This window comes from Endocarpon pusillum, assembly GCF_000464535.1.
Source record: "Endocarpon pusillum Z07020 unplaced genomic scaffold scaffold1372, whole genome shotgun sequence".
NCBI lineage: Eukaryota > Fungi > Ascomycota > Eurotiomycetes > Verrucariales > Verrucariaceae > Endocarpon > Endocarpon pusillum.
Genome location: NW_006916003.1, coordinates 26,253 through 41,472, shown reverse-complemented (window position 1 = coordinate 41,472; position 15,220 = coordinate 26,253). Strand labels below are relative to the sequence as shown.

At 49.6% G+C, this 15,220-nt stretch overlaps 6 protein-coding genes across 6 annotated transcripts; 4 read left to right on the top strand and 2 right to left on the bottom strand.

Annotated features, from left to right (window-relative positions):
* Nucleotides 1-1,619: 1,619 nt before the first annotated feature.
* On the top strand, nucleotides 1,620-2,419 carry EPUS_01954 (uncharacterized protein; the record flags this gene model as incomplete). Its single annotated transcript, XM_007801786.1, has 3 exons — nucleotides 1,620-1,821; nucleotides 1,874-2,122; nucleotides 2,223-2,419. 3 exons carry the CDS (start codon nucleotides 1,620-1,622, stop codon nucleotides 2,417-2,419), a joined length of 648 nt encoding a protein of 215 aa, XP_007799977.1.
* Nucleotides 2,420-6,169: 3,750 nt separating this feature from the next.
* EPUS_01953 (uncharacterized protein) lies at nucleotides 6,170-8,057 on the bottom strand (the record flags this gene model as incomplete). The annotated part of the gene is made up of 5 exons (XM_007801785.1): nucleotides 6,170-6,459; nucleotides 6,516-6,777; nucleotides 6,834-7,447; nucleotides 7,560-7,684; nucleotides 7,840-8,057. 5 exons carry the CDS (start codon nucleotides 8,055-8,057, stop codon nucleotides 6,170-6,172), a joined length of 1,509 nt encoding a protein of 502 aa, XP_007799976.1.
* A 946-nt stretch (nucleotides 8,058-9,003) lies between these two features.
* Nucleotides 9,004-10,855, top strand: EPUS_01952 (uncharacterized protein; the record flags this gene model as incomplete). The annotated part of the gene is made up of 2 exons (XM_007801784.1): nucleotides 9,004-9,242; nucleotides 9,952-10,855. The coding sequence occupies 2 exons, from the start codon at nucleotides 9,004-9,006 to the stop codon at nucleotides 10,853-10,855; spliced, it is 1,143 nt and encodes a 380-aa protein (XP_007799975.1).
* Nucleotides 10,856-11,146: 291 nt separating this feature from the next.
* On the bottom strand, nucleotides 11,147-11,473 carry EPUS_01951 (uncharacterized protein; the record flags this gene model as incomplete). The annotated part of the gene is made up of 1 exon (XM_007801783.1): nucleotides 11,147-11,473. The coding sequence occupies one exon, from the start codon at nucleotides 11,471-11,473 to the stop codon at nucleotides 11,147-11,149; it is 327 nt and encodes a 108-aa protein (XP_007799974.1).
* Nucleotides 11,474-11,668: 195 nt separating this feature from the next.
* Nucleotides 11,669-12,909, top strand: EPUS_01950 (uncharacterized protein; the record flags this gene model as incomplete). The annotated part of the gene is made up of 2 exons (XM_007801782.1): nucleotides 11,669-12,113; nucleotides 12,188-12,909. 2 exons carry the CDS (start codon nucleotides 11,669-11,671, stop codon nucleotides 12,907-12,909), a joined length of 1,167 nt encoding a protein of 388 aa, XP_007799973.1.
* A 1,088-nt stretch (nucleotides 12,910-13,997) lies between these two features.
* Nucleotides 13,998-14,924, top strand: EPUS_01949 (uncharacterized protein; the record flags this gene model as incomplete). The annotated part of the gene is made up of 1 exon (XM_007801781.1): nucleotides 13,998-14,924. One exon carries the CDS (start codon nucleotides 13,998-14,000, stop codon nucleotides 14,922-14,924), a length of 927 nt encoding a protein of 308 aa, XP_007799972.1.
* Nucleotides 14,925-15,220: the final 296 nt, after the last annotated feature.

Here is a 15,220-nt window from a genome sequence, read left to right as displayed (position 1 = left end):
CAGCGCTAGTATATCTCCACCAAAAGAGGCTCCAAACGAGACACCTGAGCCTCAAGCAGCTTAAACGGTACTGGTGTGGCCAATCAATATGAACAGTCGTCAAAGGAAGCTTCTAGACATTGATGTGGCGCTGGATCCAAACTAGTAGTTGCTACTAATGCTGTGCTACGAATACTTATGCCCTTTACGGAGTACACTGCATGAGAGCGGGGTATCAGTCTTAACCGCATTTAGAACTACTACTAGGGTTAAATCTAATACTACGGTAGGAGGCAGAAGTAGCCATAGTTCGGCGCTAGTATCTTTACCCGGAAACGGCTTGCAAACGAAATAACTAAGCCCCAAATAGCTAAGCGGTTTTGCGATGACCAATAACTATGGGCCATCTTCTAAGAAGCTTCTAGACATCAATGTGGCGCTGTATCAGAACTAGCTGCTACTAGTGCCGAGCTATGGCTACTTCTGCCTCATACCATAGTAGTGTAAGCTTGGCACTGTACTCCATATCAGGCAATAATTACCTTTGTGCAGATGTAGGCTGTGGTAGTGATATCCACTATGGCTTACTTCTGCATGACACAACCCTATTTAGAGTAAGGAGTCAGGGTTCTATATGGATTAATCATAGCCATACTGCTAGCGCTCTACTTGCTAGACGCATGCCATTTGGATGGCAGATTGTCACTTCGCTTACGACTCTATACTCCTGACAACAACTTACATGTTTATCAGCCATTATGAGTATTAAGTATAATCTACTTCTCTATAAAGAAACCTAATTCTCTAAGATATATCGTTACGATTAAAAGAAGCTCAGCATCATTTTGAGATAGAGTACGTTGAATAAGTCTATTTACTGAGTCCATGTCAGCTGTTTCTATTTGGCGAAACCGCCGCGGCAATTCTGTATAACCTCCACATATTTGCAAGAGTCTTGCAACGCAAAGTGCGGAGTTGTGTTCTAATCTACCAGTTGTCAAACTATGCTCGAGATTCAACTTGCTCAGAGAGGCTAGCTTTATCTAGCTCTTGATAATCATTAATATCGCAGGCTTACCATACCTGGAAAGATCCCTAAGCTTTACTAAATCTCTAGGTACGGCTAGGAGTCAACCTTAAAGTACTTATCACCTAGGGACACCTGGTGTCTCCAGTCATTGTCTAAGTACATAGAACCTCCAGTTAGTATTATTAGACGACAACCACTTCATCTGCACTGCAGTTGCTAGCGCTCACCTTATTTCTAGCGTAGTTTAACGGCTTTTGAGGTACGACTCCGTAATGATATCTGTTGTCGGGAACAAGACGACTTGTCTTTTCACTCCATCCTGGAACTGCGTCCGGCCTCTTGCTTGACTATTGTAATCAGACAGTGTCGAAGCCGTTACATAGCCTCCCTAAAAGCATGCCCAGGTGCCGGAAGTAATAAATTTATAGCAACCTTTCACAATTTGGCAACGCTCTCCTGTTACCGCCATCTATAAGTCAACTCCTAGATTTCCGCACTCTCTTCGCTACCTCTACACCATCCCAAATCTTACACCTCTTACCCCTACCTACCTACCCATCAACCACTCTAGCCCTATCCCAAACCTCAGCACCATCATCCCTACGAAACAATGACAAGCCACCCCACCCATCCCGCGCACCGCCTCCTCTCCCGCGCCCACTCCCCAACCACTGCCCAAACCCTCTTCACCGATCGCGTCAAGAACAAACCCCTGATCCTCCGCCGCCCTCGAGCGGCTCCGCAAGAAAGAGTACTTCCTGCGCAAGCAGAAACCGCGACCGCTGTCGGCGAAGGAGAAGCGCATCTCGGGCGTGCACGATCTGAAAAAGGAGAAGGGGGAGTTTAAGTGGGAGGTTTATTTAGGGTTGAATCGCGTGTGGAGGGGGTATGTGAGGGAAGTTCTTGGGCTAGATGGGACTGCGGGAGGGAATAATAACATCAAGGTGGTGTCGGCGCAGCATCATGGTGCGTTGTTGGCGAGTCTGGACTACCATGGCGCGGAGATTGAGGTGGTGAGGTGTGCATGTGTGGGGCGGGTTGGGACCAGGGGGATCGTGGTGCGGGATACCAAGTTTACGTTTGTGGTCGTTACGAGGGCGGATGAGGTCAGGAGTAAGTCAATCCTTTTTTCTTTTACTGTACCTGCGGGAAATAGATCTATGACTGGATCGGGGGTGGCGGGGTTGGGCTGACGCTATTCGCGGTACTGTAGCAATACCTAAAAGGGATGCCATCTTTCGGTTCGAGGTGCCCGTGCCTGAGGGTGAGGAAGAAGGGACATCTCCCGAGAAGGAAACCAGGCCACCCCAGCAGCCCCTGGTATTTGAGCTGCATGGCAACCAATTCGAGATGAGAGCTGCCGACAGGGCAAACAAGAAGTTCAAATGGAAGAGCATGGAGTATCTTTGACTTCCAGCTGGACAATTGTGGCTATTTCCATCGCAATCCTACACTGCCAGAATTGTGGCCCTCTTAGTGCCCACGCGAATGAGACTCCAGACACGAAACTACATAGAGTGGCAACTCGAAGACATGGTGTACAGGGTCTCGTTTCAGATGCTCAGCCCCGTCGTCTACGTGGTCAGCCGTTCCTCAAAGGGCCTGGGATATGTTGCCCTACCGGAGCGAGGACGATCTCCAGCAGCGGGAATCCTTATCGCCGAAGATGAAACCCCGTTACTGCCGAGCATGAATCATATACATAGTAGCCCAGAAGGTTGCGACTTTGACTATCATAGGCTAAGTGAATGTTTGTGTCAGACAAAAGCTACTCTACGGTCCTTTGAGGGCCATGGAATTCTTGGTCCAATGGCTTGATTTTATAAAAGCAACAGAACTTTCATCCCTGGGCCAATCACCAACGATCATTACTTGAAAAAGGGGACTTAGAGCACTTTCAAGTGCTCAGTGATGATCAGAGCCTCATCGCCCACACAAGCTGATGCGGGGAGTAGACTACCCAGCTAGCCGGATAACTAGCCAATGCCGATAGGAAGTGCGTACTAAGATAGTGTGTGGTAACTGACATTCGATTCGGAATGTGAGCTATGGCCCCGATCCAATAACATGTCGCCGTACTGGATGCAAATATTGGCAGCCTTGCGCACTCATGCTCCCTTAACACAAATCTGATTCGAGGAATGTAATTGGGGAGACGATCTGTGATCACGCCTGCATCACATCCTGGTGCATAGAAGATCGTCCTAGACGTTCTTGTAAGGATCCTGGTGATCCCGATCTCCTGCTCACGTGGTATGCTGAGTATCCTTGTTGCAGAAACCGAATTTTGAATGGATGTGGCCCGCGGGACCCAGGCATACGTCCAGCATAATCACAAACACAGCCATGCTACCTATGTTTAGATCAGCAGGATTACTACATGGCAGCAGGGAAATGCCTACTACGAGACTGTCAGTAGTGTCCCAAGGACCTGCGAAGATGAAGAGGAACATGAAAGTGGATCAGGCTGAGGACTTTCAACAACCCACATTTCTTCAAAGGTCAAAGGCAGCCGTTCAGTCATAATAAGGAACAGATCGGGCAGCCATTGGTCTATTTTTTTTGAGGTCTCGTCATGCAGCATCCCAGTGACTACAACAGCTGTTTCTATACCTGCCAGTGGAAGAGGTGAGTGATTTCGTGCGTATAGGGTGGTCGCCTCCAACGTTGCCTGCTTGACAACGATCCTACAATTATGTAAGACATTGGACTGACAAGGAAGATGAAGAAGCACCTTCGGGATGTTGTCCTAGAATGAGAATGACCCGCAAGTTTCGGCTCCACTATGTCTGTGATGGTGGCATCACTCAGCTATGACGCTCAGCGCCGCATCAAAATGGACCCAAGATCATCGATCGAGAGTGGCTTTGCTGTCTAGATGCAGCAAGAGGGACTCAGCTCCTGGTTTGGTGTGGACTGCTAGAGGGTTTCTGAGAAGACTCGTTGGGAGAGTTGCACTGGAATAGGGAGTAACAGGCAATTAGCTTGACGCATTGCCTCATCTCCAAATGCATTGCAAAAATGCCTTCAGAGCCATTTCTTCGTATCGGTGTTTTAGAACCCGAAGACCGGGCCATTGGAGGACGTAGAGAGCATCCTGATAGGACGTTTTGGTAGCCATCGTTGCCTTGGACGCCGTCCTAAACCTATTAGAGCAGTCTCTGCACTAGTATATTCATCTGCAGGAGCAACGGCTTCCAGAAAAGGCGTGATCTGACGATGGCGTGAAATCAAGACTCAGCTGATGCTATACTAGTTTCGAACCGAGCCGCCACCAAAGCCTCCGGCCCCGATTCCATGGGAAAAGAACATTGGGGGCTATATATGACCCACCGGTACGGTAATGCAACTCCCTTGCAGCATGCCGGATTGGATGCTTGAAAGAAACCAGTTAGATGGAGGTGGATCAGGGCTTGCCTACTGATCGACCAGGATCTTTCCCAATGTGTGTTTCTGCCCTCAGGCAGGATCCAGTTTTTACCAAAGCAGTGCACCGATCTCGTGACGAGGAAGTGCAAGCAGCAATGATAATGAGTAATCTTGTTGATCGAGCTGGCAGTCCCAATCTCCTTCCTCTTACCATTTTGATTAGGATTTCGAAGTTCATTTACTGAGGGTAGGACGAGCATAGTTGGAGGGTTTGACCTGGATAGGGGAGCTGTTGCCGTTGTAAAATGTGATGCAGCATAAAGGGTTGCCGAGGAAGGTCCACAGAAGTGATTTACGGCCGTTCCAGAGGTACTACGGTAGGTGGCATAAGTATCATTAGCTTTAAGCTAGAAATATTTTATTTTACACAACCTTGACGAAATTGCACTTTACTGTAACAACGTTAGTCTGTATAGTCTTCAGAACTTAGCCAATCATCAGGATTAGCGAGGGGTCGTTAAGACTTACATAGTACAATAAGTCTGGAGAATGCCGGATCTTTGTAACAAGAGCTACCTATGACTAGCTCACGCTAACAATACTTATGCCTCCTACTGTAGTAGCCCCCAAAACTAGGCAAACCTCAGCGGGGTGCCCTCTCGTATGACTTGAACTCTGCTCCGAGCTCATCACCGGTCTACTGTAGTCCTACTAGGGTGATGCCCACCCGCGCTCACCTGGGTCCGGGTGACCTTGGCTCACAGTGCACCTTTGCCTAAAATGTGAGGGCTCCCACGAGTCAATCAACCGCACCTGCAGCGTTTACAATCAAGGGGTTCTACCAGGAATGATCCGGCATGTCATTGGCACGCCTATGTCGCGCCCGGTGACTAGCACGAGAGATCCCAGGCTACAACCTACGTGTCGACTGGGCAAACCCTCCGTCGCCGCCTCCCCCCATCGAGCACAATCGTCTTCGACTTCAAGTCGATGTTTATGCCGGTCACGGAATTCAGACAATGAGCCCTTCATGTCGGCGATGTGTACGAGGTCCTCAAGGAGGGAAATAGGAGTCTCATGTAGTATAAGAATAAGTGGCAGGTCGAGCATGCGGTAGTGCCGGTGTTATGAGGCGTGGAAGAGGGAGCAGGTGGAGAGAGGATTGGTACCGGAGGGTGGGAGGCGTAAACGGTAGAGGATGAGCCGTTTTCTTCCAAGTGAATGGAAAAGTGGAGGGATTGGTAAGAGTTTCTGATGACTTTGGCTTATTAAGAGGATCTGTGGGACATTCGTCGTTTGAATTTATTGAAGTGAGTGGATGACTGATGCGTCTTGTGCAGGTCCTGTTGGATGCTTTCATGACCCGTATGTTGCGAGTTCCGAGTATATTAAAAGTTGGATTTAGAGAATAGAGGATCGCAACCACGAGAACAAGGATATAACTGTAGTAACTCTTTAATGAGCATACTATTCAAATCATCTAATGTATAAATGTGCTATTTGGACCTTACAGAGACACTTCTCCAATCTGCGATTACTAGGACCACCACCTACCTACCTAATCAGGCACGACATCAAGTCTCCCCTGAACCGGATTCCGGCTTCCTCCTTATTAATCAGAGTGTTAAGAAGGCTGCTTTCACCGAAGCGTAAGGCGAGAGAGACATGGGTGAGGTGATGGATCGGCTATAGTCGCTTCCTGTTTGTAGGAACTCAAGTCTCCTGCCTTCCGGCCCAGGGCCTCAAGCGAGGGAGCTTAGAGTAACACCCTGCAACTGATCAAAAGTGACTCTACAATTTCACCTCAATGCTGCTGAAGTCGGCTTTCGATCTGCTTCGATCAATCTCAAGATCACCTTCAATTTCGAGGCGATGAACAATCTCAGTGTCCTGCACATATGTCGACGACCACAGCAAATATAACAGCGCTTCTTCACCGTGTGGAACAGGTAATGAATACCAGGAATAGTATTGATTGTCGATAACATCGAGTGGCAGATATCTTCTAGAACAATGTCTTGAGTCACACTGATGAGGTACACTCATCGGCCAGCTGATTTTGCATATGTTGATGGTGATGCCTGGATATGATCAACCAAACCAGGAGCACAACAAATGTTAAGAGAGCTGTTATCACCCAGTACAACCACATCCAAGATGAAACGACATGTGATGGGTCCTTGGGTGCGAGGTTGAAGAAGCCTGCCCCGAATAGTGCCTGAGTAGCTGTTGGCACGCAGAATAGCGGAAGTTTTAGTTTTACTCACCGCGGTGAATGTGCCTGGTAGGAAGATCAGAGTCACAGCGGCTATGATCCGCATGTGGGTGCTGTCTTGTCGAGTCAGAACGGCAATTCGTTTCGTGTCGAGGGCATCTTTCTGGGCGATCAAACTGTAGACCTGCGGAAGGGTTCAGTTTCGGAAATTTAACAGATCCTACTTCGGGTGACACAAACCGTTTGTATTTGAGCCTGCGTGCGTTGCTCTAGTAATCTTCGTGTATTTTGCGCGCCTGCGATCAATGCCTTCAGATATTCTATGCGAAGGCTGAGAGGCTGAGGTATTGCAGAATCATCCTGGAGTGACCATTCTTTCTTATTGGAATGAAGTTTCCGTGCGACCTCTTCAACAAGCTCCAGCGACCGTAACCCATTCTGGAAGGTTAGATCGCAGAAGGCGAACGTACCCGCAAGACCAGTTAGCTTCTGAGTGAGTAGATCGAAGTCGAGCAGTTCTCGGCTTTTTAACCGCTCTTGACGCGGTCTATTGCGCTCAGGTCGGTTTGAGAAGCCGTGGCGCATGCCGGTCTCGTACTCGATCTCGTCCAGACCTCGAGCTCTGCGTTCTAGCAGAATAGCAAAATAGTGTATCTTGAGCTCGACCAGAGTCACCGGAAGAAGTATCGGATGATGGGCAAGCTCTTTATTTTGCCGAAGACAATGTTTAAGCGTGCCAATCTCCCTTTGCTCTAATCCGTGAACGACAGCATTGGTGACGCCGGTGGCCGTATCATGTACCACGACGAGACAGTAATTCCAGTCTCGGGATCGACCACTGCGGAGCATCAGGCCTGTTCATTTGTGAGCATATGAAAGTATGTCGGTCGATCAGGAGATCACCTTCCAAGGAACATGAGTCTACGTCTTGGTTAACTGAGAAAGTCGTCACTATTGGCATCGTACTCAGTAACATGCGTAAGAACTCTGTCGGCAGCCGCCAGGCCGCCATGATTCTCTTGTAGGAATTCTTGGAAACAGGTAGCGGAAGTATCTTCGTGTCATTGCCATGCTTTTCAGGAGTCCATAACCTGAGTGAAAATTAGCTCTGCTGAGTTCGCTTCCGTGGGATCGTGGGGATGGTAAAGCAGTACAGCAAACGAAGTAGCGGCGGCGGCTTGGTTCCGGAAGTCTGACAATTCGGCCTGTCACTAACAACCCCTCTATCTCGACATTGATCTCATACCGTTGCTTCAAGCAAGGCTGGGATGCTAGCATCTTCAACAACACTCTCCTTAAAGCTTCTTCCCTCAATTCGCTAGTGCTGAGTTTAGCTAAATTATCATACCAAGTAGGGAACGTGTTCAGTGCCTTGTGATCTGTTATCTCAATGAATGAATTGGCGTCTTGTGGGGAGAAGTTCGATGTCTCCTCGATGAGACGGCAATGGTAGTCGTCATACATCATAGACTAAAACACGAAACTGAGAAGACGTCGGAAAGATCTCCAATAGGCAGATAATTATGCAAATATGGCCACACCGAGGGGCTATAAGCGTACAAGGATAGCACTTGTCTCGTAATAAGAAGATGGTGTTATCCAGATATCTCTTGTCCGCTTGCTGTTGTCCGTCGATTATTCGAAAGCATATAGACTCTATTCCCAATCTTACCCAGATGCCAAAGCGGAGCATAAGGCCCGGAAAAGACGCCTTGCGAAGTTCCAAAGCAGTCAGCCTTGCTGAAACCTCCCCACCGATTCCGGCATCGAAGGATTGGTTATCATGAAAAGAGCCCACATTGGATAATCACTATTTCTGACTTCTGTTCGTTATTGGCTGATAAAGGGCAAAGATGTGATACTTTTACTCGCCTTGTTACTTGCAATTCGACGCTCCTTCCGCACACTTCTGCATGCGGATCATTTAGTTCAAGAGTGAGGCCTCACCACTCTTACTCAATAAATAATCAGCTCCACGCCAATTATACAATCCCGTTACGAGGCTAAGTAATGGGCTTCAACCACGGCAACACGAAACTGCGGCGCATACAAAGTAGACTGCGAATCACAGCTTATTATTGAGTAGACGAAATGCCTCAAGCAGGAAACAGACTGGCACCAGAAGTGTTGTCTCTCCACTAAGAAGGCGACAAGGAGTCCCAGGCCTCCATGCTCATAATGCCAGAGAGATTATAGCAGATCCACAAGACGTGATCCCAGCGTGTACATTCTCGCCATTATCCTCTTCATTCCCCGATGATTGACTTTTATTAAGAGAAACAGTCAACAGCTGTAAGTTTCGATCTTGATTCCTGGACTGCCATTTCCGTTAAGCAAACCCACTCCGATCTCCGAGTAATGTAGTGATTACAATACAAGACACCTATTTGATGGCCGGATTGTACAAAGGATGGCGGAGGGCCTTGCATCCCATATGATCTGGACCGGGATTCCATGTAATGGTGTCGCCCTGCAGATGAAAGAGGGACTCAGTGCCCGAACTTCAACACCGATCTCACAAGCAAGTTCCATCAAACGAAGGAAAACGTATCAAAATCATCCAAAATTCCAACCACGCGGCCAGGATGATGACCAGGGAGCAGGCGGAGGTGGAAAGCAGTGGCACGTCAAGGACAACACCACAAGGAGGTAGTGTATGTGGTTAGAATTCCGACGTACTGAGGAAAGACCTGGAGAATATGCAGGCTCAGATGGTGCGCAATGACCACATCCAAAGCTGGGATTCAGCCGATTTTTTTCCTTCTTCACGCTGTCTCGTAGCCTCGTCTAATCGAGGATGACTACGTTTGGCTCCGCTATAAGTTCTCCTGTATTCTGTAGGCCTCCTTCATCCAACATTCATTTAAAATGACCGAGCTAAATGCCTTCCGTGCTCGGAAGATCATATCTTTAGGGCCAGTAACGACGGCATATCTGCGAGGTTGATTTTTTGAAAAGATAAGATTCACTAATCTTTCCAATTCCTGTGCCGCCAAATTTAGCTCCTCTGGTTGACCGTGGAAGTCGAGGGAACAGTGACGATGGAACCTGAGGTAGAGGCGTGCAATGATCACCCGTGAATCATCCTATGCGGGTGATGGGTGGGTGAGGTGTGGTAAAGGCGGCGTCGAGTGGGTGAGCGGGAGTGCGGAGCAGATTTTCCTCTCCTTGTGTCGCCAAGAACATTCTGTGGGAATGCTACTGTACATATCGCATGCTCGAAAAGCGCAGAGCAAAGCATAAATATCATGCCTCCCAAATCCAACCTCGAGCTGATAGATGAGTGTGACAAGTGATGCTCCTCCACCAGTACAATCAATACAAGAGAAATCTTTGAAGCTGACACTCGGTTGAACAGCTTCCCGTACGGCCTCCCCTCACCGCCATCCTCATACTACACATTCATCCATGCCACCACTCCCCTCGGCTACATCTCACCCCGTGTCTTCGACAAGATCACCTGGGACCCGTCGATCTGGACGATAAACCGCACCTCGCGGACGGTGGAACTGCGGGGCCATGATGTCACGGAGCGGGACCGGGCTCTAGCTTCTTTCCTAGCGGGTCTACGTGAGAGGAGGGCCTTTGGAGTGTTGGAGGGGTGGAGGGGCGAGTCGTATCCAGTCTACTCTTATAACCGGGAGAGTGGGAAGAAAGAGGTGATCATGAGTATGGAGAGGGCAGCTACGCCGCTTTTTGGGGTGGCAACGTACGGGGTGCATATGACTGCCTACACGTATCCTAAAGACGGGGAGGCGGGCATGAAGATCTGGATCCCCCGTCGAGCCATGACGAAGCAGACGTATCCCGGTATGCTGGATAATACCGTGGCAGGCGGAATCGCCACAGGAGAAAAAGTCATGGATTGTTTGATTAGAGAGGCGAGCGAGGAGGCTTCACTGTCTGAAGATCTGGTGAGAGGGAATGCAAGGCCCTGTGGCACGGTGACTTATTTCTATGTTCGTGATGAGCGGGCCGGTGGGGAGACAGGCCTCTGTCAGCCTGAATGCGAGTATGTCTATGATCTTGAGTTGCCGGTGGATGTGGTCCCCGTGCCGGGTGATGATGAGGCAGTGGATTTCCGGTTGTTGAACGTGGAGGAGGTGAAGACGGCGTTGAACGCGGGGCAGTTCAAGCCCAATTGCGCGTTGGTCTTGCTGGATTTCTTTGTGAGGCATGGAGTGCTGAGGCCGGAGAATGAGCCGGATTATATCGAGATTGTGAGCAGGTTGCATCGAAGGCTTGAGTTTCCAACGGCTTGATTCGACTGTCCCTCCTTTGATTCTGTGGAAATTCAACCTTGATGCCTGGACGCCATCGCTAATGTGTAACTTTTCGAGGAGCACCATAGTGTTGATAAGGCAGCTGGCAGAGCTCAAAATTAAGCTCATCGCTTCATGAGTAGGTATACGTAGTCGATGCGCAAGGGATTGAGTTTGCTGTATGGTCCCTCAATATAGAGTAACAGCCCTCCAAATGACACGTAAACCTTACTATTTGAACGCGTCAATCAGACGGCCAAATCGATGGCCCTTGTAAGGGAAATCCTCAACTCACATATCATCTTGATTGCCCTCCTCAAACCTGTAGATCTTGCCATGGCACACATAGTCGTATTCGTCCGCTAGACTCCTCTCCCCCAACCCAACATCCCTCCACCCTTTGGTATCGTCCTTGCTTCCGTCGAGGTTTAACGTGAGAGCCAGGGCGATCTGTACCCGGTCACTGACGTTTACCGGGTACAGCTCGGTGTTGACATCGAGCGTGAGCGAGATCTGCTGGTCGTTGCTGGTTGCCGCGATTCGAGAGACGCGCTCGTACTTCTGACTGTTGACGCTGAGTATGGAGAAGGCATCTTCGAAGAGGATGGGCTCGGACATAGCTATAGCGTGGCTGTGGCGTAGAGTTGGCTAGATGTGAAGAGGCAGCATGGGGAGGGAGAGGGGGTTGCGTTCTGATCTGTCGCGAAACTTTTTTTCTTGGAAGCAACTCCGCTCCGCCTGCGGAATGCTTGTCCTCCACGCTTGTTCAATTCTTGTTCAGTTCTTGTTCAATTTGTCAGTCAACCAATACTCATGTCGTTTCGCCGGCGCAACATAGGCCTATCTGCCAGCACGAACAAGGATCAACATGATCAGTCATCAAAAGCGCCTCTTTCGGCTGCGCCAGGTGTGCGCCCTTCACCTATCGATGGACGGCCTACTACATCTACAGGGACTGCCTCGTTGGACAGCCTACTGGCCGGTCATGCAGGCTTACCTCTGGGTACATCCTTACTCGTCGAAGAGAATGGAACAACCGACTATGCAGGAGCACTGCTACGCTACTTTGCTGCCGAAGGTCTTGTCCAGGGTCATCATGTCCATGTTGTCGGTCTGCGGGAGAAATGGGGAAGGGAGTTACCTGGTCTGGTTAGCTCGGAGAAGGAGGAGAAGTCGCAGAGAGCAGAAGACAGGATGAAAATTGCCTGGAGATACGAAAGTTTGGGTCAATTCGAGGCTGGTGTCTCGTCATCAAGAGGTGGGCTCTCTGTGCTTGTTGATAGTCTTCCCATAGATATCAATTATATGGCCTTGATCCTGATTCTTCAGCAGATCCAGTGCATTCGCGTACAGGTATCAGCGACGCTGGTCAAGCTCGTTCCCAGCCCTTTTGCCATGTCTTCGACTTGACCAAGAAGCTGGAGCATCCGCCTGATGCCAATATCTCCTTCTTGAAGGTGTCTCCCCATCCCGAAAGATCTCCGTTCTCCCCCATTCTAGAGCAATTGCACACCATCCTCGCGGATTCCCCGAACACCAGCATCCATCGTCTCGTTGTGCCCGGTCTGTTGTCACCTCAAATATATCCTCCGCACTCCAGCCTTCCTCACAATGTCCTTCCATTTCTCCAAGGTGTTCGGGTCCTGCTAGCCGCATACCCGGCACGACTAGCAGCAGTTATCACTCTCCCACTGTCCCTTTTCCCTCGAAGTTTAGGACTAGTCCGATGGATGGAACTGCTTAGCGATGGGGTGATCGAATTAACACCATTTCCGCATTCAAGCGACCAAGATCGAGCTGCTCCAAAACCACCACCAGGTGAATCAGCCACCTATGAAGAACCTCCACAAGGCTTACTAAATGTCCATCGTCTTCCAATTTTCCATGAGCGCGGAGGTGGCTCAAGCGCTGTTGGAGAGGACTGGGTATTTACGTTGAGCCGGAGAAAGTTTACAATCAAGCCATACAGCTTGCCTCCAATAGAAGGTGACACAGAGGCCCAACAAACACACCCGGCAGGTCAACAGCCCAAGAAGTCTGACATGGAATTTTGAGGGGTCGGCGGAGCATTAAATCTTCATCTTTCATCTTCAAAGTCACGGTCATTCAGCATTGTCTCCATTTCGATGTGCTCCGACATTGCTGGACCGCTATTGGTCATGGTACGGAAGTAGGTTTTGCCGTAATTGCCATCCCTAGTGTTGGGTGAGACACCTCGCATGCGTAAGCGATTGCCCAGGCAGGAAGAAAGGGCAAGAAAGACTATGCAAATTAGCATATCAGTCTGTTCGTGAGAGTCTCAGTGCTGTTTACCTAGAAGGAACAGGATCGGAACCCCGAGAATGAGGACCAGCAAAGTAATCACGTTCATGATTCTGCAGCCAGCTCGTTACGCGAGCATATCTTTCCTCGAGAATCAGGAAAGTGGATCGAAAAGATTGCTTCTCAGGGCATGTCGTGTACAATCTAGTAATGGTCCAGGGCGCACGCTATAAGCTTAGATGTCTGTAGCCCGTGTTTGTCGCATTAAGCATGTTGGCGTCTGAGAGGGTTGAAGTGAGTTGTGTCCAATGAGTCCAATGATTTGTATGTCAGCCACAAGGTCCTGTCTTAGTAATCAGCCCTGTCAAGCAAAATTGCTTCCAAACATATCGGATTTTCTCAGCAAGACAATGGGATGCTGTCCAGATTCCACCCAGATTGGATCTCAACACCTTGTAAGCATGGCTTGCCAAAATTCATGTGCAAAGACATTACCACACAAGCTGCCCCTTTTGTGCATGCCTTATCGAAGTGCTTCCGAGCCGCAAGGATCATTAACAGGCACAGTCTAATACCTCAGCAGCCGAGAGAGGGACAACTGGACGTTGTCACAGACCAACCAGGTATGCCTTGTCTCTTCATCTCGTGCAAAGTCTCGTCCATTCCATGATTACAAAACTCCATATCTGTCAATCCACTGAGCTCCCTCGAGCACGTTATGACTGAGAACAAATCGTTGTTGAAATATGATATCCTATCAACCAGACTTCCTGAGCTGACGACCGCTGTTCCTACGCCAGCTGACCCGAAAGCACAGGGCCGACATCCTATTGCAATTGAGGCATCCCAATTGCCGGCTGTGGATCCTCGCAGGTAAATCATGGACGCCAACCCAGATCTACCCATCCCGGTCTCGTTGATAGCTGGTCGTTACCTGCTTTTCGCCATCGATGCTGTCACGTATCTACGTCGAGAGCATCACATCTGCGGAGTCACCATTGGTACCCTTCCTCAGGCTCCGCAGCAGAATGTCTTTCTGGGTCTGCCCCTGGAGCTGATGCCCGAAGAAGTTCGACTTCTGGTTGAGAAAGGATTGGCTTATGTGATTGATGATGCTAAAGCTCATCAACAGGGCCTGGTCAATGCTTCTGCACGGAAGAGAGTCCACTATGTCAAGCATCTACGGGACAAAGGACGACAAGCCGCAATCTCCCAGGCTGGGGCCAAGGAACACTCGAAAGCTTTAGCTTTGAGCAAAGCTCGATCGAAGGCCTTGAAAGCTCCGACGATCAGAGCTGCAAGCCATGATGAAAGCGAGGATACAAATCTCACTGACACAGCTGAACACGACTCGCTCTTTGCCCCTTCCAGTCCGTCCGGACTAGCCACGTCAGATTCGCAACCCATAACTAACTTTGGTGTAACCCCTGCATCTTCAGCATCACTCCTGACTCCACCGCCATCGCCTCCTGCATCAGAAGCTTCACTCCCTGCAGTCCCAGAGTCGTACCCACTATTCAAACATCTTCACTCCAATGGCTACTTCCCCTTACCCGGTCTGAGATTCGGCTGCCAGTACATGGTCTATCCAGGCGACCCGCTCCGTTTCCACTCTCATTTTCTGGCGTCATACGTCGGCTGGGACGAAGAGCTGGACCTGATGGATCTCGTCGGAGGCGGTCGTCTCGGCACAGGCGTGAAGAAGGGCTACCTCATTGGTGGCGTGGAGAAGAAAAAGAATCAGGACATCCCAGACATGCAGACCGAGCGTGTGCGAACCTTCAGCATTGAGTGGGCTAGCATGTAGACGCTGTCAATTATAAGACTGCGAAATGGCCACTTTGAATAAATGACCACCGCGCAGCTTACCGAAAGCTTCACACTTCACTATCTCCGTCGTCCGCCTGATTGCGGCGCCCATGCCTTCGAGACTGCGAGTCTAAGTTGGCCGACTACAAACTTTCTCAATGTCGTAGGCAGCCTTCCTCCTCTAAAGACAGAATATTCATCTCCAGCTCTCCCTGTAATCAAGGTAATCATTTGAAGTGCGAGGTAGATCGGCCTTCCGGACTGGAAAGGAAGGGAAAGCCGGGCTTGTTGCTG